The sequence below is a fragment of the Aquila chrysaetos genome, chromosome 5 (genome assembly GCF_900496995.4).
Source record: "Aquila chrysaetos chrysaetos chromosome 5, bAquChr1.4, whole genome shotgun sequence".
NCBI lineage: Eukaryota > Metazoa > Chordata > Aves > Accipitriformes > Accipitridae > Aquila > Aquila chrysaetos.
In genome coordinates this window covers 4502837-4529217 of record NC_044008.1, presented here as the reverse complement: position 1 = coordinate 4529217, position 26381 = coordinate 4502837, and the positions used below count along the sequence as shown (strand labels likewise).

General features: G+C 45.4%; 1 protein-coding gene across 3 annotated transcripts in view; it reads left to right on the top strand.

Annotated features, from left to right (window-relative positions):
• The first annotated feature begins 3808 nt into the window (after positions 1 to 3808).
• Positions 3809 to 26381, top strand: part of PRKCQ (protein kinase C theta) — a 64496-nt gene continuing 41923 nt past the window's right edge. The window contains exons 1-4 of one of the 3 annotated variants that reach the window (XM_030016010.2): positions 3809 to 3848; positions 21930 to 22083; positions 22177 to 22331; positions 23483 to 23608. In XM_030016010.2, the coding sequence (XP_029871870.1) occupies positions 23491 to 23608 (118 nt within the window). In that variant the 5' untranslated portion in view covers positions 3809 to 3848; positions 21930 to 22083; positions 22177 to 22331; positions 23483 to 23490. Of the gene's footprint in view, positions 3849 to 5956; positions 6133 to 21929; positions 22084 to 22176; positions 22332 to 23275; positions 23319 to 23482; positions 23609 to 26381 lie in introns of those variants that run through there. The other 2 variants (XM_030016009.2, XM_030016011.2) reach the window with 2 other exon arrangements.

Below are 26381 nucleotides of genomic sequence, written 5' to 3'. Positions count from 1 at the left end.
TAAGGGCAGGCAGCGTCTTCGCCTCCCTCAACCTGTGCCCTAAAATGCATTTTATGCATCTGCTTAAATTGATTATTTTGAATGCCACCAGCTCACAGCTGCTGATAAACCATAGTACTGAGCCCGAAATAACTGAATAGGGACTGAGAAAAAGCTTTGCACCTTTACAAAAATCACAGTTGAACAACCTTAATGGATTGGGAATACATTTTGCTTCGTATGTTTGGTTAGTCCTTGATATGAGACTAAGAATTCCTGGAGGGTACTGCAACACCACCAGTGATAAGACCAGCATCACAATTTATTTCTCTTCACAGCTTGAAAGGGACAATACGTATCTCCAGTCAAAGAGTTCCAAGGAAGTAAAATCAGACTGGACCCTGTAGGAAGATTCTCCCATAATTACTCAACCTTTTCTGGTGAAGCCTGGGAGACATGCACCATCACACAGTATTTTGCAAGTGGTTTGATTTGCTCACTGTGTTTCCTGTCCTCTTCTGCAGAGGCCGGGCAGCTCCCGAGCTGGAAGTGTGTAACAGCCGGGAGGACAGACCTCTCTTGGGAATGCGCCGTTTGGGGAGTGTCAGACCCACCGTATAGTAGAAGGGATGAAGTGACCTCTCTGGTCCTTTCCAAGCCCTTTTTTTATGACTGCTAGAAGAGACTGAAATGTAAACCTCGTGTTAACATGCAGTACACACTTTGAGCAGGAATGGAAGCCTTTAGGGAGGAAAAGAAAAAAATAAAAAGCCCAGTTTTAGTATTATTTTAACATTGAAAATTATCTAACCTGCTATATTTTCTTCTTTATTTTTCAAGCGCATTGACTCATTAACCGAGTTTCAATTAATTCAAAGCAAAGAGGAATACCTTACCTTCTTTTGCAGCAGTTATTAAATGTGTTCCCTTGGTTTTTTTTCCCCACGCCTCCTTTAAATTAACAATAAATTGCAAATAATCACCCTTAAAAACCAAACAACAGAGACCAAATATTTTGAGAATGAAACTCTTCAGAAAGGCCTATTGCCCAGGCAAGACACTCAATCAGTTTGATTTTTTTTTTTCTTACTGAAAATGTGGGTGGTTTTCAAATACAGGAAAGAAAACACGATGGCTTGTGGTGATATTTTCCACCAGAAAGATGCAGCTTTAAGGGCTTTTGGTTTCCAAATACCTACACCCACAGGAGTAGCCTTGTCTGTTGTAGAAGGCAATGCCTGATTAGTTGTACAAGTCGAGTTAAATGACAATAATAATGTACAGCAGTTGATGCGTGTTTCAGTGGAAGCTCTGTGTCAGCTGGGTAATTAATACGGCAGCTGCCTCCCAGACTACAGCGCTGTCGGTTTTAAATATGCAAAAAGCTGCTGCGAAAAAGAAGGGGAAAATCTGTTCTCCGTGTCCCTGGTGGATAGGATCCAGCTGAAGATGTCCCTGCTCATTGCCGGGGGGGTTGGACTAGATGACCTGTAGAGATCCCTTCCAACCCAAACCGTTTGCCGATTCTATGATTCTGTAACAAGAAGTGGGCTTAAATCACAGCAAGGAAGGTTTCGGTTACACGTTAAGGGAATGCTTTCCAGCAGTGAAGGACAGCTTTGGGACAGGCTGTGGGAGGCAGGTGTGGAGCTGTCACCAAAGGTCTGGAGGGGCAAGATGGGTGAATGTCCCCTTAGAAAGGGCTCGTATTGGTTTTTCCTTGGGGCAGAAAGATGTCCTGCCAAGGATTTTTTTCTGCTCTGAGACCTTGTCGTTGCACAACCAAACGTTTTGCTGGGAGAAGACACGGGCTGCAACCTTTTTTCTGCCCCTATATTGGAGCTAAGTGGCCTGATGCGCTGTTGTGCGGGTGATCCACAGAAACTAATCCTGAGCCTAAACATTTGCGCATCTGCAAAATTTCCTATAGGCAAAGTGATCCCCATGTAACCGGCTGCTGTGTCATGCTCTGTCCCCCAGGAGGGATCTGGCATATGTGGGGTGGCAATACCAATGGGGTCAGGGAATGGGGGAGAGACCATGGGGCTGCATCGGAGCTGGGGATACGCCACGATGAAGCCCAAAGCTTGCACTCATCCAGTCTAAGTGCAGGTGGATACGATGGTCCTCCAACCGTCACGTTCCTGTGTTAATTCTAGCAGCAGTAGCAGCAACCAGTGGAGCTGAAAACTTAAGCTCGGGATGGGAATACATGGGATTTTAATTATCTACAGCTCACCTTCACTTGGGGTGAAAGAACCTCTTCTGCATGCTCACCAGTACCAACACCACATCTCTTGCCCCCCCAGTATAATGGACTCTGATGCAGACAGGAAGGATGGATATGTAAGTTAATGGTGTGTGAGCAATTAAAATGCAAAATCATCTGCCTCATGAATGTCTTTTTCTCTCCTGCTGGTAACAAGAATAGGTATTATACTCAGCTGAAATTGTTCCAGAAAATAGGAGAGAACTGCTCTTTGAAAGCAATTCATTTCCCCTGATTTCCAAAACCCCAGCAGCCTTTCCCTTTGCCTTGCCTTGCCTCCCCTTTCTTTATTTTAATGCATGCTTTACATTTTAGGGATCAGCAGCAGGGGCAAAATAATCACAATGGTATTCAAAGAACCATCCCAGCCTGTTCAAAGCGAACACTTAGAGGTCCTAAAATTTCTAAACACCTCATTTGGATGATCTCAAACAAAATATCTCTTTTACAGGTCTGGCAGGTGGCATGTTCTGCACCTCTAATGGTGCATTGCCCCTTTAGGGAAACACCATTTGAGATTCTTCCCCGGAGCCTTAGGACCCACAGGAGGTACCTGAGCACGGCTTCACGTTTTCCATGGGTACATCAGGGGGGTGAAGGACATCTGTGGGTCTCCTTGCTATAGCTGTAATCGTATTTGTTTGTTAGCAGCAGCGAAGCCCGCTCGTCTCACAGGGCTGATGAGCTCCTGCAGGAAGGGGGGGGGAGTTCGCACTGCCTTCTCCAAAATCCTTTGGCACCCACATTTCTGGGGTTTCCTTTCCTTCTTGTTGCTCCTCTCCCAGGTTCCCAGGCCAGTTTCCCCCTCCAAGATCCACCTGTCCACAAGCGCCAGCATCACACCTAATCTTACAGCACAGGAGAAAGCCACGAGACCGGCGGAGCTGAGAAAGTGTCCCAGTGGATGTCCCAGGCAAAACGCACCCCTGACACCCCCGAGCCCTTTCGGGGTGCACCGAGCAGGTACCGTCTGTCCGCCTTTCATACAACAACCTGGGCTCAGGTCAGGAAAAGAGATATTTTAAATCCCTATGGCCAAGAACGTAACACGAAGGGACAGACGAACGAGGAAAGACTTCCCCGTTGACTTCCCCTCGGCACCCCTCGGCAAACCTCCCCCCTGCCAGCCACCGCAGCCTGCCAAAAAAAAAAAAAAAAAATCAGGTCGTCCTCATTATTTCGTTCTTTTTTTGGTGAGCATTTTCTATGCAGCCATGGTTTCCCCGCCTGCAAAAAGGGGATTACAACAGGAGGGTCCCTCGCAGGATGGGCCACGATGCTCAACTCCCAGCCAGCACCACCCCCCCCCCCCGGGGGGAATCGGGCCATTTTGGGGGTAAACCCGGGATAAAAGTTGGGGGGGGGACGGACCCGAGGAGGGGCGGGGAGGGGGACGCGGCGGTGCGCGGAGCGGGGTGGTGCCGAGGAGGAGGAGGAGGAGGAGGAGGAGGAGGAGGAAGAGGCGGCGAGGGCAGGCGGGCGGCCCGGCGTGCGCTTCCCCCGCGGGCCGCGGCGGCGGGCAGCGCCGAGCCGAGCCGAACCAAACCGAACCGAGCCGAGCCGAGCCGAGCCGAGCCGAGCCGAGCTGCGCGGGTAGCAGGTACCGCCTGCGGAGGGGCGCGGAGCGGAGCGGAGGATGCGCGGGGCGCGAAGGATGCGCGCAGGAGGGAGAAGCTGCGCCCGGCGGGGCTGTGGGAAAGTTTGGGGCGCTGCTCGGTGCTGCCGGCGTTTCGGTTTTTTTGGGGTTTTGGGTTTTTTTTTTTCTTTTTTTTTTTTTTTTTTTTTTTTTTACCTGGGACGCTGCTGCAGGACGCTCTGCTCCGGCTCTGGGTTCTTGTTCTGGGATTTTAAAGCTCTCGACTTGACGTTTAGACAAAGAGAGCGGGTTTGGTTTTTTTTGTTTTATTTTGTTTTGTTTTTCTTAAATAAGAGTTTAAATTACTTTCAGGTTCTACACCTGATGTCTTTTGCGAGTGTTTGTGGTTTCGTAATCACATTTTCCTGCCTTTAAAAAAGCGTTGTTTTCTCCCATGCGCCTTCATGCAATACAAAGGAAAGAGGAAAATGAGAAAAACAATGAAAACCGACCATAACCAAAGTGTTATTCAACACAGTAAACAAACTGGGGAAAATATAGAGGGAAAATACTTTCCCCTGCTAGGTTCTGTGATGTTTTGTAGGTGTTTCTTGGTTACAGCAGTCTGTAGTAAGCCAGATAGAAGTCTAGTTTTAGAGGCGAGGTTGTGTCTCAGTAGCTGGCTATATCGTTTTCGGATCAAGTTTGTAATATTCTACAAACTAGCGCTGTGATAAGTTTGAAAGCAGATTTGAGCAGCAAAGAGAAATGAACTCTCTCCATCCCTCCTCCGCTGCATAGTGTTGTGAGCTGCATTTCCTTTTGAAGGAGAGGACTTAAAAACCCAGCCTGGCTGCTCGTCTTGAGACCTGGGTTATGTTCCCTGCATGCACGTTGAATGCTAATGAAGTTAAACTCTTGGGTGTAATCGGATTCTTTTTAATTGTAACTACAATGCAACTAACTTACTTCTCGGCTGTACTTTAATCTCCAGTAGTGTGATACTTTGCAGGGGTGGGAAGCTTTTTACGGGCTCTTGTTTTTTTAATTTCCACCGATGAAACAACAGTAGCAAAGAAAATTACTTCAGCAGCTGAAAGCCACTCAATTGAGTCATGCTAATAACAGATTATTTAGTAGGGTTACTAGGGCAGGAAGAGATAAAGTTTCACTGAACTTGCTATTAAAAAAAAAAAGGCAGGGGGGGAGGGAGAAGCAGAACTATTTGTGGTGAATAGGGCAATGTTCTCACTTTTGTGCTTTTGAACAGCCAAATCCTTGAGGTCCCGGACCTGTGGGTTTTATATTTCTTTTTTTTTTATCCTTCTTTTTGACTGAAGAAAGCTCTCCACATGCCAGTTGAGGCCGCCAGGCGTTTTTGAGTTTCTGGGGAATATGCTTTAGGAGCCGAGTCGAGGGACCAGCAAGGAGCATCTGCCTCAAGGAGGTCCTTGGCCCGCCTGGTTGCGGCGGAGCAGGGCTGCATTCGGCTGGAGGCATCGGACGGGCTCCTGGGAGCGCTGCTTTCCTGGAGCTCCCAGAGCCACCGAGCCGCCGTCGGCTGAACGCCTGACACCAGAGTTGAACCCGAATCCCGGTGTGGGCTCCGGGTTGCTGTCTCTGTCTCTTTTTTGGTGTCTAGGCTGGACGTGAGACTTTGACGTCCACCAGCCTTCACTTGCCAAAGCTCCATGAGCCAAGCCCTCGTTTTCCTCGCATGACTTTTTGGCCAACGCCTGTGAGGACACAGGATGAATGAAGCAAGTAATGCTCAGCCTGTGCAGAGGTTTCTGACTTGAAGGACTCCTTGCTTTAAGATGATGCCACAGTTGTACTGGCATAGGCAATGCAGAGCTTAGTTAGATTTTATCCCCACTTCTGCAAGTCCATCGGGATTCTTTTCAGACCCCTATTGAAGATTCATATCTGCCTCCTGAACCTCCATCCTGCATCTCAGCAGCCCCCCTGTGCCCAGGCCGTTTTTGTAATCACACTGGGTAAAAATCTTCATTTTTTTTCACACTAAGGAGAGCTATGAGCAGAGGGTTATTACACTGCCAGGGTGGAGCTAACTGATTTTTTTTTTTCTGCCTCAAGTGTGTTTCCTTTCAAAGAAAGTCACTCAGTTGACTCTCAGAGCTTCTCACGGTTGCAGTGTGTGCCTCACCATCACGTCAGAGATGGAGGGTCTCAAAGAAAAGGTTTAAAGGGAGAGACAAGGAAGAAGGGATGGAGGGAAGGAGAGCCCAAGCAGCTTAGCTTCCCGGCATGACAAGTTTTTATTTTTCCTCCTTGGGATCTTTTCCAGGTTAGTCTCCGTATATCCTCCCGCTTTGTTCTGAGGAAGGTGATATGGTGAACGTAACTTCTGATGGCAACTTTTTGTTTTCTTCTCTTATTATCTGGGTTTAATTGCAAAGATCTCTGCAGCAGCCTAGGAAGGAGGTTGAAGTACTAACCGCTTTCGAGGGGTTTGTCAGGAGGGCTGCTCTATAGGAGCTGCTCTTGGCTTTTTATGTATATGTTTGTGGTTCTAAGTTAAAACATTTGGCTGCAAATTCTGCTGTTGCTTCCCATTTTGCTGAAGCCAGGGTTTGTGTAAGCAGAGTGTTGTTCTTTGCCTAAGCTTAAAAAAGTGATTCTTGAAATGGAAAAGGAAGAGAAAGTCAATATAGTGGTATGAACATCCAAAACCTGTATGTGTGAAATCATCTGTAGCACCAACCAGAGCCTTGATCCTGTAATCACGGGTACCTACAGCTTGGTGTGCATGCAAAGCTCCCTTGCAGGGTTTCTCACGTGCTAACTGCCTGTTCTCACATAGAAATAATTCACCGGATCATGTTCGTGATTGACATCAGAAGGCAGCCTGCGTTAGCCTGCGAGCTCACCGTGACAGTTTATCACCGCCGTTCCGTGGTGGTGTTCTCTGTTCGCCTGCGCTTGCATCCTAACCAGAGCATCTGACTCTTGGTTGTAGGCCTGGCTGGAAGGAAAACATTGGCAAAGGCGGCGTAAACTGCAAACGCTTCTCTGTAGCCAATTGTAAAGTGCTTTTTCTATCTTTGCTTGTTTGTGTTAATTTTGTGATGTATCAAGCCTGCTGGAGATTTTTAATTTGTCACCACCAACCAGATCACATCCAACAGTAGAGATAACGTTTATTAACTTTGATGATGTTTGTGGAACGAACCCAGATTGCTTTTCAAATTACACACAGCTGTTTTAGCAACAGATAATTCCTCTGCTTTGTATCGTACCTTGTAGCAACACCGTTGCTTTGGAGCAGCTTGCTGAGGCAGAATTGTGCCATCCCATTTGGGGATATTTTTCGTTCCACCTATGTGTAAGAATACTTTCCTGTGTTTGCTCCTTTTGGGCAGAAATGCTGAATGGAAGAAGTGTACGGTTGTATAGGATGTACCCGGGGTGGGATGAAAAGAAAATGGTGCAGCTCTCACGTAACCGTACCTTGCCTCTCTCACCACGGTGCCATGTGTGTGGTGCGGATGTAGGGTTCAGTTATCTCTGAGGTGAATTTCTTGATATTTATCTGAGCCATAAAGAGCCCTGAGATTTACAGATGATAAGTTCTACATAACATTTTTCTGTTTTTTGTGAATGGTCATTTCCACATCGCATTCGACCTGGTTTGGGCTGGATTGCTTCTCAGTAAACAGCTGCCTTGATTATTATGTCTTTTAATTTGCTTAGCATTCATTCAAAAGATGTGTATCCTCTTTTCCTTATTGTTGTCAAGTGCAAACGTCCCACTTATCTCCAGGAGATACAACAATATAGTCAGAGCATATGCAGGCATAGGAAACACCAACCCTAAAAGTCAAAAAAATTTCCTGTTGATAAACGAGTGAGAACAGGGATGTTATGAACCTTGTGGCCATCTGTGTATCATACTCAGCCTGACTGTGTTGCTCCCGTGACTTCTGTTACATCTACTGAACTTGCCATTTCGTCGGGGAAGTGAAGGGAGTCTTAATGCTGAGACCATTTTAGGGCATCCTCACCCTGCCAGGTCAACGGGGAGAGAAGGGCTGCTGGGTACCGCTCATTACGTGAGCACTTTGTGCTGCGTCCTCTGCAATGCTTTTCCTGCGCGGCCGAGTGTTTTAACCTACAGGTGTTTGACTGACTCTGTCGCTAAGCTGTCAAGGACATGACCTGCATGTCAGTCTGGACCTGGCTATAAAACAGGGGTAAAACCTCCATGCTTTGCATAAGGATTATGGAGAAAGTAGCTCTGAACTGCCTGGGAGGTGCTTGCAGACAAAAAGAGGTGTCTCAGCCAGCAGAACAATGTGAAAAACCTCAAGATATCCACAAACAAGGCCATGAACTTCACTGAGCAGTGTTACTGCAGCTGTGTGGAGACTTCAAATGGAAAAGAGTAGAAAAGATCGTTCTACCCCATTCTGTCACCCAAGGCCAGGGCACTCTTGTGCTTCCATCAGGAGATGATGCCACTTCTCCAGGAGCTGAAGACAGTCTTGATGGAGAAACTGTATCTTTCATGGCATAGTTTTTTTATTTGCATCTCAGCATTAATGCCTCATGAATACCTGAGTTTAGAAAAAGAAAAAAGCCCTGCATTTTATCCCCACTGATTACAAACTAGAAAAACAGGAAAAAAAATTATAAGAAGTGTCTTTTGTGTTCATGAGAAATATCTATTAGTTTACCAAAGTATTGCTGCATTGAAATCATCTCCCAGTATAGACAAGGCACCTACAGTGATGAAAAATTCAGGCAGTTTTCATCCAGGGATGCCAGACCATGAACAGTTAAAGGAAAGAATTTGATGTGACATCAAAGAGAGGTGCTTATAGGAGATAGTTGGCACACCTTCCATGATATGTAAAGGAATTCAAAGGTGGCAATAAAAACCTTTCTGTACTTAGCACATTATAATTATCATCAAACGTGACAGTAGGAGAACTGCCTTCATAATTATGACTGCCCTGACCAGGAGATGAGGATGAGACAGTGCATGAACGCATACAAAAAATTGATCCTAAGGAGTTTGCAATGTACATAAGAATGAGTTATAGCAAAGGCAGCAAAAGCATGGTACATATGGAAGTAGAAATGGTGAAAGAAGGAGATGGAAGGAAGGAGGAGTCTTGCAACCTTGTGTGTTGCAAGATGACAGCTCTTCATAGGTGTAGTGACATGCTCCCAGGTAAGGTGTTAGAAAAGCAGGGTCTAAGCTGGAAGCTTCAGGGTTACAGATTCAGTTGGCTTTAGAGGCCAGGAGAAATAAAGGTGTTTTCCTTTCCAAAACACAGAAGATGTTCAGGTTTTTTTAGTTCTTTAGTGGAAGTATTTTGGTCCACAAGAAAAATGTTTTCATTCTGAATTCTGTTATTGTGTGTCATAGGAATTTAGTTAGAGATGGTACTTGCTTTTCCATTCAGTTGATTTCCTGAAGCTTCCGAGATGCACCATAACCACTTTATGTGGTGCAGAAAGGTGTTGGCTCCAACCCCAACGTCCCTGGCAGTAGTGTTCAAGGAAGATGTGGTCCTGTGGATAAACCTGGTTGACAGAAAGAATGAGGATATGAGGGAATCTTATCTATAGTTTCCATGAGGCATTATGACAGGTTGGCTGAATCAAACCATTTCAGAAGTTGCACCTCAGTTTCCTAGAGCAAAAAACGTAACTTTTCTTTAGAAAATATTTATTTATTTTTAGTTGAAAAAGTGGTTCTGTATTAAATATGTTTGACAATTTTCTATGGCAAAAAGAAACGCTGGCTCACCACCTGCTGCTCATGGAGGGTTTTATCATTTAGAAAGGCAGGAAAACGATGTTTGAAACTGGTTTGAAAAGGTCATTCCAGACTCTGGTGGTAACATGGGAGAAGATGTGAGCATGCCTACAGAAGCAGATCACTGAGTGGAGGAGGTAGGATAGACCTCAGACTCACCACGACAGCAATCTGGGGCAGGAAAAACCCTGTGCAGACAGACAGCCTGAGCAGAAGGGGCTGGTTACAGCGAGGTGGGTAGAAGATAGATAGGTATATGGTGAGAGGTGCGTGGGGGGCTGGGGGTGGTTAGTACATTCCTCCCTACTGCAGAAGGGTGAAGGTTTAAGCTAGAGATTCACCTGTGTTTAGGTCTAGCACATTGTACAGAAGTGCTCTTCAGTTCTCTTGAAGCTTTGACGCTTTCCTTGGCTTCGTTAACATCATTCCTGGGCGTGAGGATTCATGCTTACACACCTCACCAGAGCAGCTAAGACAAGAGCGTCCTTGTTCCTTGCTCCTTGTAAGAAAGAAAGACACCTCCAGAAGGTGTGCCTGGGACAGAGTTAGCGAATTACCTCCTGTTAGGTGATATTTCAGGCATAAGACCTTTCTGCCTGTTGCTTCTTCATGGAGAGGAGGCCTTATTGCCCCAGAACAGAGCAGACCCACTCAGACTCTGCGATAATGCAAGTGTGCCTTTTCCTCAAACTCCCAGTTTATGGGCAGTATGGAGCCACTGTTTATTTTCAGGGTGGGAGGTGAGGTCTCTAGAGATCCGGGTGAACTTAGTGAACCCAAATGTTCATGTGATGTAGCACAAACCAAGTCCCAGTCCAAACTAAAGCAATGATGCCTGGTCATGTTCCCCCAGTGACATTTCTTTTCCCTGTTGGACCATCTTTGAGGTAAAGCAAAGGACTGGGACCTGCTGCCTGCTCTTTCCATCCAGGCAGGGTGCACAGCTCCACCTGATAGCTGGTGTGAGCCGCTGGATGTGCTCCTGAGAGCAAGCGTGGCCCATTCTTCACTGTGTGTCTGGAGTTACTGGCTATGCTAATAAAATAACAGGGCTGAGCACTGTGCTGCAGTCAGCAAGAACATTTAAGCATCAGCACAGTCCCAGGTCTGGTCGTGGCCCGTTTGAGCAGCGCTCTGGCAGGCACACTTTGAGTGATAGCGTGTGATAGGGACAGATCCCTGTAGGCAGGATGGACGAAGATCTTTCAAGGAAGGGAGATGTACCCAAGGGATGGATGTACTTTTGGTCTTGGGACCGGAGAAGGTACCTTGGTCCACTCAATGTGGGACATGTGTGTCCATGCACTGCTGATCCCAACAGTATTGCCTTCATTTCACAAGATCAGACTGCCTAGTTTGGGTTTAGTGGCACCTTCGTGACCGTCAGAGGACAGAAAGGAGATACGACCTTCCCCTTAGGAAGGGATGTAGCCAGAAGAGAGTAATGAACCTAATGAATTGTCCTTGCGTGCTGCATATAGCAAGTTTTGGACCTCAGCAGAGAAGGTGAGAAGAAATGGCTGTGCTGGTCACCAGCATGGACCTGCTCCTCACTGCCATGTCTGGGCCAAGTGTTTTTGACTAAATCACAGCCCTAAAAAGTCATCTCTGAGGGCATAGACTCCTCTGGACTCCTCTGTTTCTTACCTTGATAAGTATGAGGCATTTGAAAGTTCCAGTAACAGTACAGCAGACAACTTATAATCCAAACAAATAGCTCTAAGTCAAACACAGATTCCTCTTCTGTCATCACACCTGGATGTTTCATTGCAGAGCAGCCACCCGCCCAGGCGAGGAAGTGCAATTCCTCCCTCACATGTCATTACACCACATGTTTTCTGGAAAAGCAAATAAACCAGTCCATCCCAATAAGCAGCAGGGCTGTCGCACCACTGTAAACGCATGCATTTGCTGAGAGGGTGGATTTAATGTAGCTCATCTCGGGGACGCAGGGATCAAGGGTGAAAGAGGATGTATTCTCAGAGCAGACTGGCTGGAGGGCTTTGGCTGACTCATCGTTTTGTGAAGTTATTCTGGTTTTTTGTGGGAGAAGAACCCCCCTGACAAATGTACTCGTAACTTTGGACTGGCAGTAAGGTTTTTCTTGGGTTTGGTAGGTGTATACTTTGTCTTTGTCTGTCCTCTTTGATGCAGTAACTCAACACTTTGGATCCACTTCTGTCCTTGGGACCAAACACACAGCAGCAGTAGCCTCACTGTGAGCTAAATGTCTTACTTTGAGAGGCCAAATTTAACCTGTAGCCTAAATAAACTGCCCAGGTATGTGCCCTTAATTTTATTTTTTAATTAAAAAAAAAAAAAAAAGAGAGAGAAATGCTAGTGGCAGCAGGATTATCTGCAAACACACACGTGTAAGGCTGGAGTAACTTTCCTGAAACATGCAGGGTTCTTGCAGCTTTGCCTTGGCACAAGTGAAGTCCTAATTCAGCTTGGTCTTTTAATGACCCCGTGATTTTGTAAATAGCAGATAACAATCTACAGGGATACTCAGGGATGCCACAGCCAGCAACAGGACGGCTGTCACATTAAGGAAGAGGCCAAGCTTTGGGGTCATCTAGCACCATAAATCCCCATGAGCCTTGCTCCAGACTTCTGCGAGTGCATTGGGAGCAGAAACTTCTATTTTGTTTCAAAACTAAACTTGCATATGATTAATTTTTCACTTGGATCCAAGCCTTTTCTTCTGAGAAGGTTTTTGATGTGGTCATTTGATTTTGCTGTGGAGTTTCTATGTGCTGGTGAACCTGCTCCTCTTCTGATGTAAATCAGCAGTACAAGTCAGGAATAGCTGCGGTGGGGGAAGAATCAGTCTGAGTGAACGAGGAGGCATTTTGGGTCTGATGTGTTGAGAACAGAAAGAGCAGCTGAGGCTTATAGAGATTTGTTCTGGCTTGTGAATGGGATTTAGACAAGGTCGCACCCTACTTATCCACGGAAACCAGGGAGACAAATGCTGATGTGGGAATCGCTGTTATTTGTCTTGAAGGACTATGCACATGTTGAGAGCTGAATTTACCCAGGTTTTCCCCTCCCACCCTTGCAGTAACACTTGCTATTTATGTTTTGATTTATAACATTGGTGAAATAGCAAAGAACGTGCATCCTCCAGCTTCCGTTTTCAGCTCTCCTGTCCCCTCCTCCCGCTCATACAAGGGGAGGCTGTTTGTAAGGGCAACTACAGACCTTGGTATTAAAACGTTGGAGCAAATTAGATAAAGTCTCTTGAAAACAGCTCTGCTTCTCCCTGTCCTCCCCTCGTCAAAGCAAGGTGGTTCTTTGTAATATATTTTCTAGTGAAATTGGAAAGGATGGTGCTTTTACCAAATGTCATCTTTAGAAAATTCAGTTAGACAGCTTATGTCAGTTTTTCCAGTTCTTAGTTATTAGCGTTGTCCTTATGCCTTATTTATAGATTGGTTTCAAACGCCATAGAAAGTTAAATAGTTTTCAGTGAGTTTTGGTTCAGAGTCTGTTGCACTTAGGCAAAGCTGCAGACCATCATTGTGCCCTCAGCTTATTCATCTCTCTCTGCACTACATGTGTTAGTTCATTTGGGTTTCGATGCAGACAAACACCCATAAGCTGATCTCTGAATTTGCTTAACTGCTGGCTGGTGAAACACCATGGCTGGGAGCCAGCCCCTCTCATCTCAGAAACCTAAATGTCGGACAGACTTCTCCACCTGAACGAGCTGCCTGGTCTCTGTTTGTTGGCTGGAGGGAGAAAGAGGCATTTGAGGTCACCAGGCATTTGACCCATTTTAGTCAGCTGCATGGGGATAACGGAAATTGAAAACCCAGCAGGTCTCTTTCTGTCATTTATGAAGAGAGCCTGGGGTGAATAGTCCATATGCAGATGTATACGGAGTAGGTAGTCGAGTGAATTTCTAAAGTTAGGTGTCAGGAATCCCAGCCCTATATTGGTTTGTTTGGGCAAAGAGGGAAGGGAAGGGGACCTCCGGTGTGTCACGATCGATAGAAGGACCCATATCAATGTGGAAGAGGTGGCCATAGGCTGGTTCCTGGGGACTGGGGGCCCTTTTGGGCAGAGGATCCCAGTAGCGGAAGCATCACCAGCTACAGCCCCATCTGCTCACGGACCTCTCCTGCTAATCCCACAGAGGAAGACCGTGGTGGTGGATGAGGAGCAAGCAGAGGGCAGTGGCATGGTAGACAAGCAGGATGTGGTGTTAATTGAATGAGCTTTGGACCACAGTACCGATGTGAGCACCTGAATTCAATCCTTTCAGGGAACGCCATACGTGCGTGCTGAAGTCCTAGCAGCCACCAATATGCCTCTTCATGGTGCAGCTCCTACTTGCACAGCCCCTCTGAAAAATCAGGTTCGGCAGTTCTGTGTTAGGCAACAGCTATGCCATCACTTCAGAAAAAGGAGAGTGATGCTGAGGTGAACCCTGCGCGGTTCCCGGGGACTGTGAGCCACGGTAATGCCGAGATCGCTACTGTAGGATGGACTGAACATTCATTTGCTTTGTGTGAGGCTCTGTGCTACCTCCTGAGCTCAGGGACAGCCTGAGCCAGGGCTACTTAGTAGGAAAAACAGCATGAGTTTTGGGGAGAAGGGAGGCAGATATTGTCTGCATGATCACGACTTAGCTCTTCACACAGTGTGAAGATGAGCCCATGAAGGTTTTCTTAAGCAGCCAGCAGGTGATATGAAAAAAAAAAACCACCCCAAAACCAAACCAACCAAACAAAAAAACCCCAACCAACCAACCCTCCCCCAAACAAAACAAAGCAAAAACCTGATTCTCTGGGCTAAAATGAATTTTGACTGTGTTTTGCATTACATTCTTCCACCCACTGTGTGCCCTGTAGCCACCCAGTCAGGGAGATAACTAAGGGGAGAAGCACAGAAAGAAACTGGTGGACAAATGACCTCTCAGAGACTTAGCTAAATGGTAAGTGGGGTGCAAAGGTATGAAGAGACAGAGATGGACGGTCTCTCAGGGAGTCAGAGCTTCCTTATTTAAATAGAAGTATAGTTTTAAATTGAGCTCTGGTCTGACTGAGGAAGAGGGAACGATATGTCAGATTTTATTTAAGGAAGTGGCTGGGGTGTGAAGGCATTGGGAGTGGGAAAACAGAGTTTGGTGTTGTGATGGTGTTGACAAGAGAGAGCACAGGTATGCCATCTGCAGAAGGGAGCCCTGAGATTGACGGAAATAAAAAAACCCTCCTGAGGGTCATTTTGGTGAAGCCGTGGAAGCAAAGACTGGTGGCGCAGAGAATGAAGGCAGAAGTTGCAGGTCTGCCAGCTTCTGCCGTGCAAAAGAAGTATTTCTGCTTTTAAGGTGTTTAAGAATAAACATGAAACTGCAAGGGTGTGGAGAAGGCTGAATTATCTGAAATCTTCGTGGTGGTGTTCCTTGTAAAGTGTGAGCTGGGCCAGGTGCTCCCGGGGGTGGAGATTGCTGCAGACTTACTGGGAGGACTGCAGCGCAAAGGGCAGGCAGCTGAGGGCTGTGGACCAGAGCTGGGTTCATGCTGTTGGCATGCCTAAAATGAAGTTATCTGGCAGTCAGGCATCTTTTTGCAGTTCCTATCTGCTAAGCCTGATAGGAAATGTCCAGTGCTGCAGAGGAGTGGGGAGAAAACACTAATTCTGCTTAAATAATATTGCAAGCTCTGGAGAAACACGGGACAATCCTAGATCAAAATTAGTTTCCTAAAATACATCTCCAAAGTCCTTTGTGTCACACAGAAGTAAGGTGTGGATGTCCAGTGTGGACTCCAGTTACAATCTGAGGCTCCTCTGTGACAAATTTGGCCACATTTTGGAGGAGTACGTGGTAACACCAAGCACACAAGAAGCTTTGCTCCTGACAGATGGCTAGATAGATACATCAAGAATGATGTAGACAGTCTGCCAGGAGGCAGAGGGATGAGCAAAATGCTCTTTTCCAGCCCAACATTTCCGTGGTTCAGCGTCCAAATACCTTTAGCAGATTTCTGGATTAAATAAAGACATTAAATACCTCTACTGCTGAACGAGGTTAACCATAGGCGTGAAACTGCCTGCAGAAGGAAGGATGTTAATATGTCCCATTATGGTTCTGCCCCCCTCCTTGGGACTTTTTTTTTTTTTAAGGGACAGAAAATAAAAAAATAGGTGCAGATGCTGGCACTGGCAGGAAGTTCAGTGCATTAACGACCATCCTGATACAAGATGGTGAAGTATTTGAGGCGCACTCCACCTGTGTCATTAAAAAAAAAAAGCACCAAAAGCTAAACAAAAAGATCATAGCAAGACGGCTGTGAACCGGTGTGAAAATCTTACAGAAATACAGGAACTGCTGGGCTAACGAACAAGAAGCCAAAGGAAAGGAGATATTGTAGCTACATCTCAGTTCAAGATATTCTTATTTCCCTCATTACATTAAAAAGCTCTTTGAAAGAATTTTGTGTGCAGTGTTTGAAAAACAGGGTGCTGTCGCTTCAAGTTTAGCATTGTGTTTGTTAGAAGACAACTAAAACCTGAAAAGAGACGTTAGTAATAAAAATTATAAATAAGTACAATGGGGATAATTATTTTGAAAACATTTATTTTGAGTTTGTGTGGCCCAAGTGTTGCAGAAATGGAGTGATACAGGGAATTAAATTAACCTGAAAAGCTCTCCAGGAAAATAAGAAAGCAAAATGACAAGTTGCTTTTAATAATCTGGACCCCCGAAAATGCACAAAAAAAGAAAAGATTTACAAAGGAGAGTAAACTGAATAGTTGTGCATCTTTCCAATGGGACAGGTGAGGATGCAAGTTTGCTTTGTTTCAGGACCACATCTGACAAACGTTCATTAAATGTGAGGAAAAAAAGGGTTATGACCTAGCTTCAGGGACAGGACCTGGAGGGGTTTATTCCAAATAGGGATTTGGTAGGTCTGCTTTTCTTCTCTTTCCCGTTTGCAGAAATAACAAGGGTTTTAGCTTTAAAAGTCTTGCCTCTTCAGAGGGAGATAAATTCACATTGTCTACTGGGAAACAAAAGGCACATCTGAAAGAGATTCTCCTTTTGAGGTAAGACTTTGGCTCCTTCTATATGAGCAAATTAAGAAGCGCTGAGGAGTGCTCCTGGGCACCGGACCCTCTTTCCATTTCTAGGGCGACTTTCAGAGCGGATGGTTTTGGCTCCGGCCTGGCAGGATGTGTGGGGTCCCCACCCAGCTGTATTTCACTATCTTTTCAAGCTATTGTGACTGTTAGACACGAATGCATCTGCTCCTGGATCAAACCCTACAATCTGGGTCCTTTTCACTGGACACCAGAACATCAGTGGTAGGACTGATCTTGGCCATCTTTGGGGTAGATGTAATCATAGTGGGGAAACAGCAATTCCCAGATGGGATTGGCTTAACGTATTTGAAATGTCTTCTTTAGGATGGGGTGATGCACCGCTACAAGTACTTATATCTCTTTACTGGATATGATGGGAGCTGGGGTGGTAGCCCATATATGCGCTGCAGTTGTCTGCATATATTCATGTGAATCCACCCTTAATCTCTTCACCGGCAGTGAGGCTACGATTTCCCAGTCTCTTTATCCCAGCCAAAATGCAGTTGCTGCATACCATCCCCCATGTCATCATTCCTGCTTAGTGCAGGCCCCCGCGTCCGTGCCGGGTCAGTCAGATCAGGGAATGGATGCAGCTGCAAACTCGCTTGTCAAGTAAAGAAAAGCAGAAGGGTTGCTTTTAGAGAAATCTGTTCCCTGATCCCAAACCCTACACAGATACTGGGCTGTGCTGGAAGAGGTTGGGAACCTGCAGTGTGAGACGGGGTGGAGAGCTGAACAGTGTCTTTGGACATAGCCTGCATTTAGGTCAGGTTTAAGCAACTGTTATGCGGAGACCTAAGGACAGCAAAGCACAAATTCAGTTTTTGAGACCCAGCTATACATGTACCTGGTAGAATGGTTGTAGATTCCGTCCTAGAGTCTGTTGATGGATGCAATGACCACTGGCATTCCCAGCAGCAATTTTCTGCAATTGTCCCAGTGGTATGAATACCAACCCTTTCACAGCTGTAAGTCTGTTCACCTGCGTTAACTCCACTGTAGCTAAATCACGTATAAGATCTGAAATAGACCTGAGCCTCCGGTCTTGCCTTGCGCACAACAAATACAACTGGAAGAAACCACGTGAACTCAGCAGAGTCCAAACAGACATGTTTGTAGGCTATATATAGGAGACCAGGTCCTGTTACCGATACACGCAACTTGCTCTAAACACAGCATCACGAGCTGTCCCAGAGACTTTTAAAGAGAAATGCCCGTTCCCGTGCCTGCCGTTGGCCCTAGAAAAGCCTGCAAGCCTCATTTCCACATGGCAGAAGAAATGCTTTGCCTGGGTCCTCTGTGTCTGCAAGCCATGGGGAAGGGTTTGCGTGGAGACCATCACCTATGTTTTGACATTCCATGAAGTTTTGGGAGCGTCTTTAGTTGCATGGAGTCTGGTATTGTACCAATGCCATCAGCGGCCGCTGGTCCTGCCTTTCCCTGCCCTCTCCCTCAGCCGCCCTTGTGAGATGCTCCAGACAGGATGGCTGACCATGAAGAGAGGGAAAATTAAATGGCTCTGCAAGTTCCCCTCCTTTTCCTCCTCCTCCTCTGACTCACACCCTTGTAAAATGAAAGTGTGAGAAATGTTGGGTGGCACCCCGAGGGGTTCTGAACTTCCTCCTTTATAAACAGGCTGGTTTGAGCTCCATTGAAATAACAGGTGATAGGGGCACCCAAAATGAAAGTCGCTCAGGGGAGTTATTTAGATCCCTGTTCCCTGCTGTATGGAGACGTCTGTGGGATATGAGGAGTCCGGGGACAGAGACGGGGACTCCAGCCATCGCTGTGGGTGCTCAGTGTTGCTCTCGAAATCAGCAGGAAGACCCTGAGGTGTGCTGAGTTACGCTCATGTGCAGGTCTCCACCAGCTATATAAACAGATCATTGCAGGGTCAGGAGCTGTGTTTTTGGCTGCGAGATGCCTTTCAGGGGGTGAAGTAAAGTTCATACCCTTCAGCTATAACTCCTGGTTCCCTTCTCTCTTGGTGATGCTGATCCTCAGATTATGAACTCATTTTGCATGCACAGTTTTGCCTCAAAAAGGGGGGGAGAGCTGGAAATATTCGCTCTGACCTCTAGAAAATGAGAGTTTTATGACATTAGGGAAGCAGCATCTCAAATCCAGAAATACTTCCCCTCCTCTCTCAGTTGGCTCTCATTCAGTAAATTGCCATCTTTACTGCATCATGCATGCATCCATTTTCATTCAGTGAAACACAAAAGCATAAATCCCACTAAAGGCAGCTGTCCTCAACGCAGTTCTTCCTCTGACTAGGAGCAGGAACTCATTTCTTCATCTGTCCTTAACCACAATTGAGTAAGGATATTAAGGAGTTTATTACTTCCTAATATCATCTGGGAATGATTTCCATGTTGCATTATTCTCAAGGGTGGGCAAACCTCTGCGCCAGCGAAGCAGAGAGCAGTATTGCTGAACCCCAAGTACCCTGTATTTAGTGTTTTATTGGAGGAGAGGTTGCAGGTGGCCCTTTATAGAAAGATGCATTTCATCCTTAGTTTTCAGATACCTTATAGTATCCTTTCCACTGGGAAATTAAGCAGACACTCTCCATATCCATTGCAGCTGCTTCTAGTGTTAAATTAAACTGCTGCTATTACAGTGAGCTGTTGCTGGAGCTGAGTTGTGTTGTTCCTTAATTGTTTATGGCTGTGGATGCGAGCCAAGTAGCAGTCCTGTAGTGGCAAAAGCTGGAGATATGACCTGGAAAACAGATGTTTGGGCCAAAGCCAAGGTGGTTTCAGGAAAGACAGTGAGAGAGAAGCAGGAAACCAGTTATCTGTCTGATTTATTGGACAGGGTGAAGAAATTTACCCCAGGACAGAGTGCTCACACGAGACTGGTGCAACAGTAAACTCCAATTTTAGCTAGCTTTTAGCCAGCCTTTGCAAAGCTTACGTGGGCAGCTGTTGATCTGCTGGTGCTAACACTAGGTGTGCCAAACCTACATGCTTTGCAGCTGGATAGAAAATTCTCGCCTGTTTGCAGTGGCTGCAGAACATCTCATGCAATAGACTGGTTTATGTGAAGTCCCAGAGTAAGTCTTTTAGATCTGATACAATGCAGGGGATTTTTTGAAATTTAATGGCTTGAGGAATGCGATCAAAACCAGCTGTGTACTGTGGAGGTGCTCCCTGTAAACGGATCATCCCCAGGCATTCCCCTTTGCTCTCAAGGAGAGAAATGGGTTCATCACATGCTAATAGAGGGGTCTAAAATCGATCCAGCTGATGATCTAAGGGTGCCAGTTTTTCTGTTTCTCTCTCAGGAGCCCAGGTAATTGCCTCACGTGGAGACACAGATGCTGTAGACATCTAGGATTAGGTGAGATCTGTCCCACCCATGTTTTCACAGAATAACAGGCTGGCTAAGATTGAAAGGCACCTCTGGAGGTCATCTTGTCCAACTCCCCTGCTCAAGCAGGGCCACCTGAGCCAGTAGGACCATGTCCAGATGGCTTTTGAATATCTCCAAGGACGGAGACTCCACAACCTCTCTGGGAAACCTGTTCATGAAGTGCTTGATTGTACAGAGCTAAAATGAAGTATCGCACTGGAGAGGAGGGAGGGGGTGTCCAGGATTTAAGACTAAGAAAAGTTTTAAATGTCACTGTTTAGGGAGCAGATCCACAGATCTGAACAGGTATCTTGTAGCACATCCAACCAGTGATTTTTGGAGCAGTGATGTATTTAGCAGGACAAGATGCTTTCACAATTTTAACTATGTTGTAACTACATTGATTTCATTGAAATGTGATGAGTGCCAGGCTCAAACTTTTAGCCCTAATTTTGTTTCTTTAGTACTTAAGCAAATAGCATTACTACGTTTTAATGCCAAGGAGTCATCAAATAAACTTCAGCTTCCTTTGGCAACACGCATGTTCTTAGATGCCCAACATGTTGACTAGTAATTCTGGCTAGCATTCTGAGTTTTAAAGGTGAGTTTTGAAAGTCCTGGTGAGGGGGTGCTTACAGCCCTCTCTGCACTTCCTCTTGCTCCCATTCATGGAACAAGCGGTTGTTAAAGCCAAGGGTGTGGGAATTGGGGATTTGGAAGAGGATACATAATCTTCTCTTGCCCAGAAGTCACCAGAAGTATTAGTGGACTATGGTAGAGGCAGAGAGAATACATCTCTGTTCACACACAGAGCAGACAGAACGTGCAGCTACTTGGATTTCCCTTCTGCTGCCAGAGACACTTTGATCTGGTTTTCCTTTTTTCTTTAGGCTGAGTAGGCTTCTTATTTTTTGAAACAAACGGCTAAATAGTTGCATGGAACAGAGAGGGGAAATATATATACATATATTTCTTACTGTTAAAGGGATTTTTTCCCTACTTAATTTGATTGGATTTCTCTGCTTCTGTCAGTCCAGCCAGAAATTTTAGACTTTTTGTGCCATGGACCACCCATAAACCATTCACTGTACTATTGTGCAGTGCCACAAATGCTCCTTCTTACAGAGCTACCTGTGCTTGAACATCTAAATGGAAGTGGCTTTCCGGAGCAAGTTCATCCAGGCACTTGGCTAATGTGTTTCTGAAACACCCTTCAGAGAGATGCTGCCCTCATCCAGAGGAGAATAGGATCATCCTAGTCTCCTGCATCCAGCCCCAGGTGGTGTTTGCCTTTCCCACTAGCTTCTGTAACATTGCAAAAGTGTTGGTGTTTTCCTAGTTGAGGGCAATGCCACAGGCAGAGGTCCTTGGGCAGTCTTCAGAGGAGGTCTGATAGCTGCTGGTGGCCCACAATCTGTGCATACCTAGGGATATGCAGTAGACGTGAGTCACAGGACTTTTTTCTCTCTTTCTGTCCTATCCTGTCTTCCCCAGAAACCTGATGGTTTTCTTCTCTTTTAAGCGCAATATCCAAGATGGTTTATGAGTCTTTGCCGTTTTCCTGAAAACTCAGCCCATTTTGTTAGCTAACCTATCCAGGAGCTCAAATGGGAAGGAGAGTCTTCCTGTGCTGTCCGTTGTATAAATTGGCCTTACGTAGGGGAATAAATTTAGGCTCCTGGGAAGCCTCCCCTGCTGAAATCCCTATCAGAGAATAGCTGCAGCTGGCTGCATGGGCCATCTTTTTGCCAAAATGTCAGAAAGTGTTGCAGCGTGAGTGCTCGGTATTTGTGAATATTTGGGCCAGAATAGTTGGTGTTTCAGTCCCAGTGCTAAATGTAGCTGTTTGTCTTCATTTTATAAAACAGGAAGAAGGAGAAGATCTCACCTTATCCAGGACACAAGCAAAACAACAAGCTGCTGCGACCTGGCCACACACTAACAGAAAGTTGTTCTGAGTTTTACAGTCGCCTAGACTTTTGCACAGGGGGCTGATGGAAACTCATCGCTCCACACTGCTGGGTAAGAGAGAAGACACTCAAGTAAAGGGCTATGTCTTGGTTTCTCACGTTTTCTTCTCTCTTTGATGGTCTTGCCTGCTGTCTCCTTGAACAGAGAGTCCAAGTTTTAAAGTCAGCCCAGCCAGAGGAGCGGTTATCCTCATTCTTTCAGCTGAGAAAATCCTTTCCATGCTGTGCACAACTGTGATGAAAAGAGAAGACCCTCTTGCCAGAGACTGAACTTGTCTGTCAGGAAAATACTATTTACAGGTAAGAAAATGCCATTCCCAGAAAAGAATCTGGATCTTCTGCTATGTGAGGCTAGAGAAGCTGCCCTTAGGATAGGACATTTTATGTGTAAAAAGGAGAAGAGACTTGGGCTGCATCCCACACCAGAAGTCATTCAACTTTTTGCTGTTGTAGTTGAACAATATATTGTCAATATATTTGACAGGTAACAGCTGGTGACAAGACTCGTGTCTTTTAACTTTGGTGGTCCAAGACATAGACGTCTGCAGCCGAGATCAAAGAGCCCCTTGCTCCCCATTGACTAGAAGGGGAGCCAGGAATGACAAGCTCTGAAGTTGACACAGGAGTTGGGTGGTAAATGCCAGTCGTTGGGCCCAGGTGGCACAATGATGGCCACCAGCTACAGCAGTTAATAATTTCTGGTTTCACTACATCTTCTCTCCAGAAGCTCTGGAAGAGCCTACAGAGGAGACCAACCCAAAGGCTTTGTTGTGTTTCCTGGCATCTTGATTTTATATGGTTCTGTTCCCAGCTGCTTAAAATTATCCTGAGATCTTTTTTTTTTTTTCTTCTCCATTCTCTACACAGTGTGGTTCATATAAGCTGAATTTTCTCTTTATAGCTTGACTTATGAATGTGGGTCAGCACCCAGGCAGCTGAATGCCCGAGATCATTTCCATGCTATATATAAATAGTACGCAGTTATTTCACAGTTTCATGTTCAGCTCGCAGGCTTCCAACATCCTTGTATTCCCGAAACCCTTTCTATTCTCATAGCATTCGGGTGCTTGAACGCGTGACTCAACATAAATTACAGCAGAGGTTACCCCAGCCAAGAAAGTCCCAATTTGGCTTCTGTGTATTGTCATTCTCGTTCCTGATGGCTGGCATCAAGTGACTAGTACTCAAAGCTGCTGTCGCGGGTCTTTCCAGCCCTGCGATGAGCTCAGCTACGCGGCGAAGCCGACAGCTGAGTTACGTTACCTTACGCACGTTAAGCAGCACTCGGTTAGTCCATCGTCTTGCTCGACAGTGGAGGAAGTCAGAGAGTCTCCAGCTGGATGGATAACTAACGGCTGGCGTAACCCTGTCGAACGGAGATAAGAGGCTGGTTAAAACCAAGGGAATTTTTAGACTCTTCCCAAATATCGCCTGTCTTTTGTTTGACACAGGACTTGTCATGTCTCCCTTTCTGCGTATTGGTTTATCCAACTATGACAGTGGCCCTTACCTGCCATCCCAAGGGGAGGTGATTAACCCTTACTGTGCCGTGATGGTTAAAGAAGCCGTGGAGTCAGGTAAGTGGGGAGATGTTAAATATGCATATGAGTTTTTACAAGACTTGTGTGCACCTTACTGTGTCATTTCTGGTGTGTAAGAAGCACATTGGTAAATCTTTATACGGGTTTGTAAAGTGCATTTTGTGTCTCAGCACAGTGCAAGTTTGGGTTTGGCATGGCCTGCAAGACAATCTGATTTTAAGATGGTGCCCAACAAATCTATATCTTCAATTTGAGGTTATTATCAACTGAATTACAGTTCTGCATGTGACAGAGCAGATGAGCTGAGCTGTATTTGGTTTCACTTTTCTATGAGCAGTTGCTGGTTTGTCAGTGGGACTCCAGGCAGGTGAAGTCTGGGTGTCCTAGAAATATCCTGTTTATCTTTGTTTATCACATTTTTTTGAGGAACTGACAGGTCCAGCAACTTCAATCATTTAAAAAAAAAATAGCTCTCAAACAGCCCCAGCCTTTGCAGAGAGAGTTAATTTCTCTACATAATTGTTGTGCTATGTAAAATGTTTGAAAATGAAACCTCCTGCTAAGCTGTTGTCTATGTCTGGATACGTGGATCGTTGCACACTTTCCCTGATTGAACAAGACTGATGAGTCCTCGTTGGGAAAACACTTCTTAAACATCTTATACACAAAAATAGTCCCAGCGAGGGGATGAAAAGTTCTTCCATTCTGCTTTTCAAGAATCATGAAGATCAAGAACTTCAGTGTTAGGGAATTCCTCATATTGGCTGTTTTTTATCTTAAATCTTTGATAAATTCCTAACTTGACTGCTGTGATTCTTGAAAAAAATTAAATCAACTCAGAAATCCCTTTTTATACCTTGAGAATCCCTGTGACTCTAATCTCCAAAGGATGTTAAAGTAGTTTACAAAAAGAGATTTTAGAATTTTAAAACAATTCAGTATTTCACTGGGCTTTTTTGTTTGTTTATTTGATGGCTTTTTTGTTTGTTTGTTTTTTAAGAGTCTGCATTTATCACATTGAACTTCAGCTTGGCTCAAATGACACTTTAAATGATTCTCAAAGATGTGGTGACTGGTAAATTCAAAAGGAAAGAAAATACTGCATGACAAGTTATCCCTAAGATCTCACTTTTTACTGAAAAGTTGTCCTATTTCATCTCTGCGCAGAGCTTGGCAGTTTGCTTTAATGAGGCTTTTGAAAGCCATAACTCAAATTGAAGTTTCTGTCAGTTCAAAAGTAAATAAAATCAATTTGGTCAGAACAGACCTATATTTATTTGTCTTACACAGAGCCGAAAGCTTTTTTTGGCACCTAACAAACATAAACGTACTAACTAAGGGATATAATTTTTGTGCTCCTGAGAGTCAATAATAATAATAATAATAATAATAATAATAATAATAATAATAATAATAATAATAATAATACCTCTACCAACAAGAAATAAAAAAGTGTGGTTTGCGGAACTTTCCTCCATTAGTAAGGATTGAATATAGGAAAAATGATGCCCTTCTAATAGAAGATATAAGTTTGCTGGGGTGTAGTTGCACTTGTCTAGCCGTTGCTCAGAGCATGGTGGGGCAGCCAGGGGCACTTCTCGTCATGTCAGTGATAGCCGCAGGAACCTCCTGAGATTGATTCATCTCTGACTCCCCTCTTGGGGGGTTGAACCACCCTTGGGAGGTGTTAATCTGCTGCTGGTGGAGGGTGGCTAAATGTGTAGATGGCTAAACTTACCTTAAGGTGACTAAGCCAAGATGAGGCCACGGTGGGATCCATCTCCCCTATAATTCCAGTCTTCTGCAGGGATGTTGATATCGGAGCAAGTCAGCTACCCTTGCGTTAGAACCCAAGGGAACAAACAGGGATTTCTGTGGTGGGAGTCATCTCGGCTTGAGGAAGACATCCATACTGGGTACTGATGAATCACTCCCAGAAAAGCCCAGTGCTCTCCGCTGACTCCAAGGCCAGTTTAGACAGTCCGCTCAGAGGTAAATGTCTGATGTTCAGTGAGGTGAGCCTGACTTTAGATGCCAGAAATGCTCTCAACATGACCATCCCGAGGAGCTGTCATGCTCAAACAGGCTCAGAGAAGGCAAAAGGCAATGAAGGTCTCAGGACAAACATCAGCTGAGTGTATTTGAAATAGCTGCATCCCTGCTTTGTGATTTTTTTGATCACGGTTTGCTCTCTGGCTTCCTGGTTTCATAAAGCACTTGCTACTCAGTGGTAATAGGATTAAAAAATAAATTTATATTGGTGCCCTGATATGCAAATTTTGGCTAAAGTGGCATGTCCAAGGTGCAGGAGTGGATCAGCTGCACAGCTGGTAAGAGATGCAAATAATCCTGTGCTCTGACACACGGCCACTAAGATTTCTTCAGGACAAGTGATTGCTATATAGCAGTGAGTGCAGAATGCAGGGCAGGACATGCCTAAACCCAGAGCCAAATCCAGGATAGATCCAGTCCCAAATCCCTGCAAGCTCTGTGCTGGAACCAGTTTGGTAGATGACTCTGCTCTGACTTTTGCAATGTCCTATTACGGATCGGATATATACCATGTTTAGCATTAGCAAAGTGTGAGGCGGTTTTGGTTGTTTGTTTACAGACAGAGCTATCATCTACAGTGGTAGATGATAAATGTGTTTGGTTCCCAAAAAAAGGGAGTTTGACTCTGACTTTGGGTTCATGCCAAAGGCTGTCCCTTGTCGACTAGCTGTGATGAATAAGTCATTGGGACACAGGTCCCCAGGGGTCTGGGAGTAGTGCACGTCACCTGTGGACACAGGGGTGTCACAACAAGGCC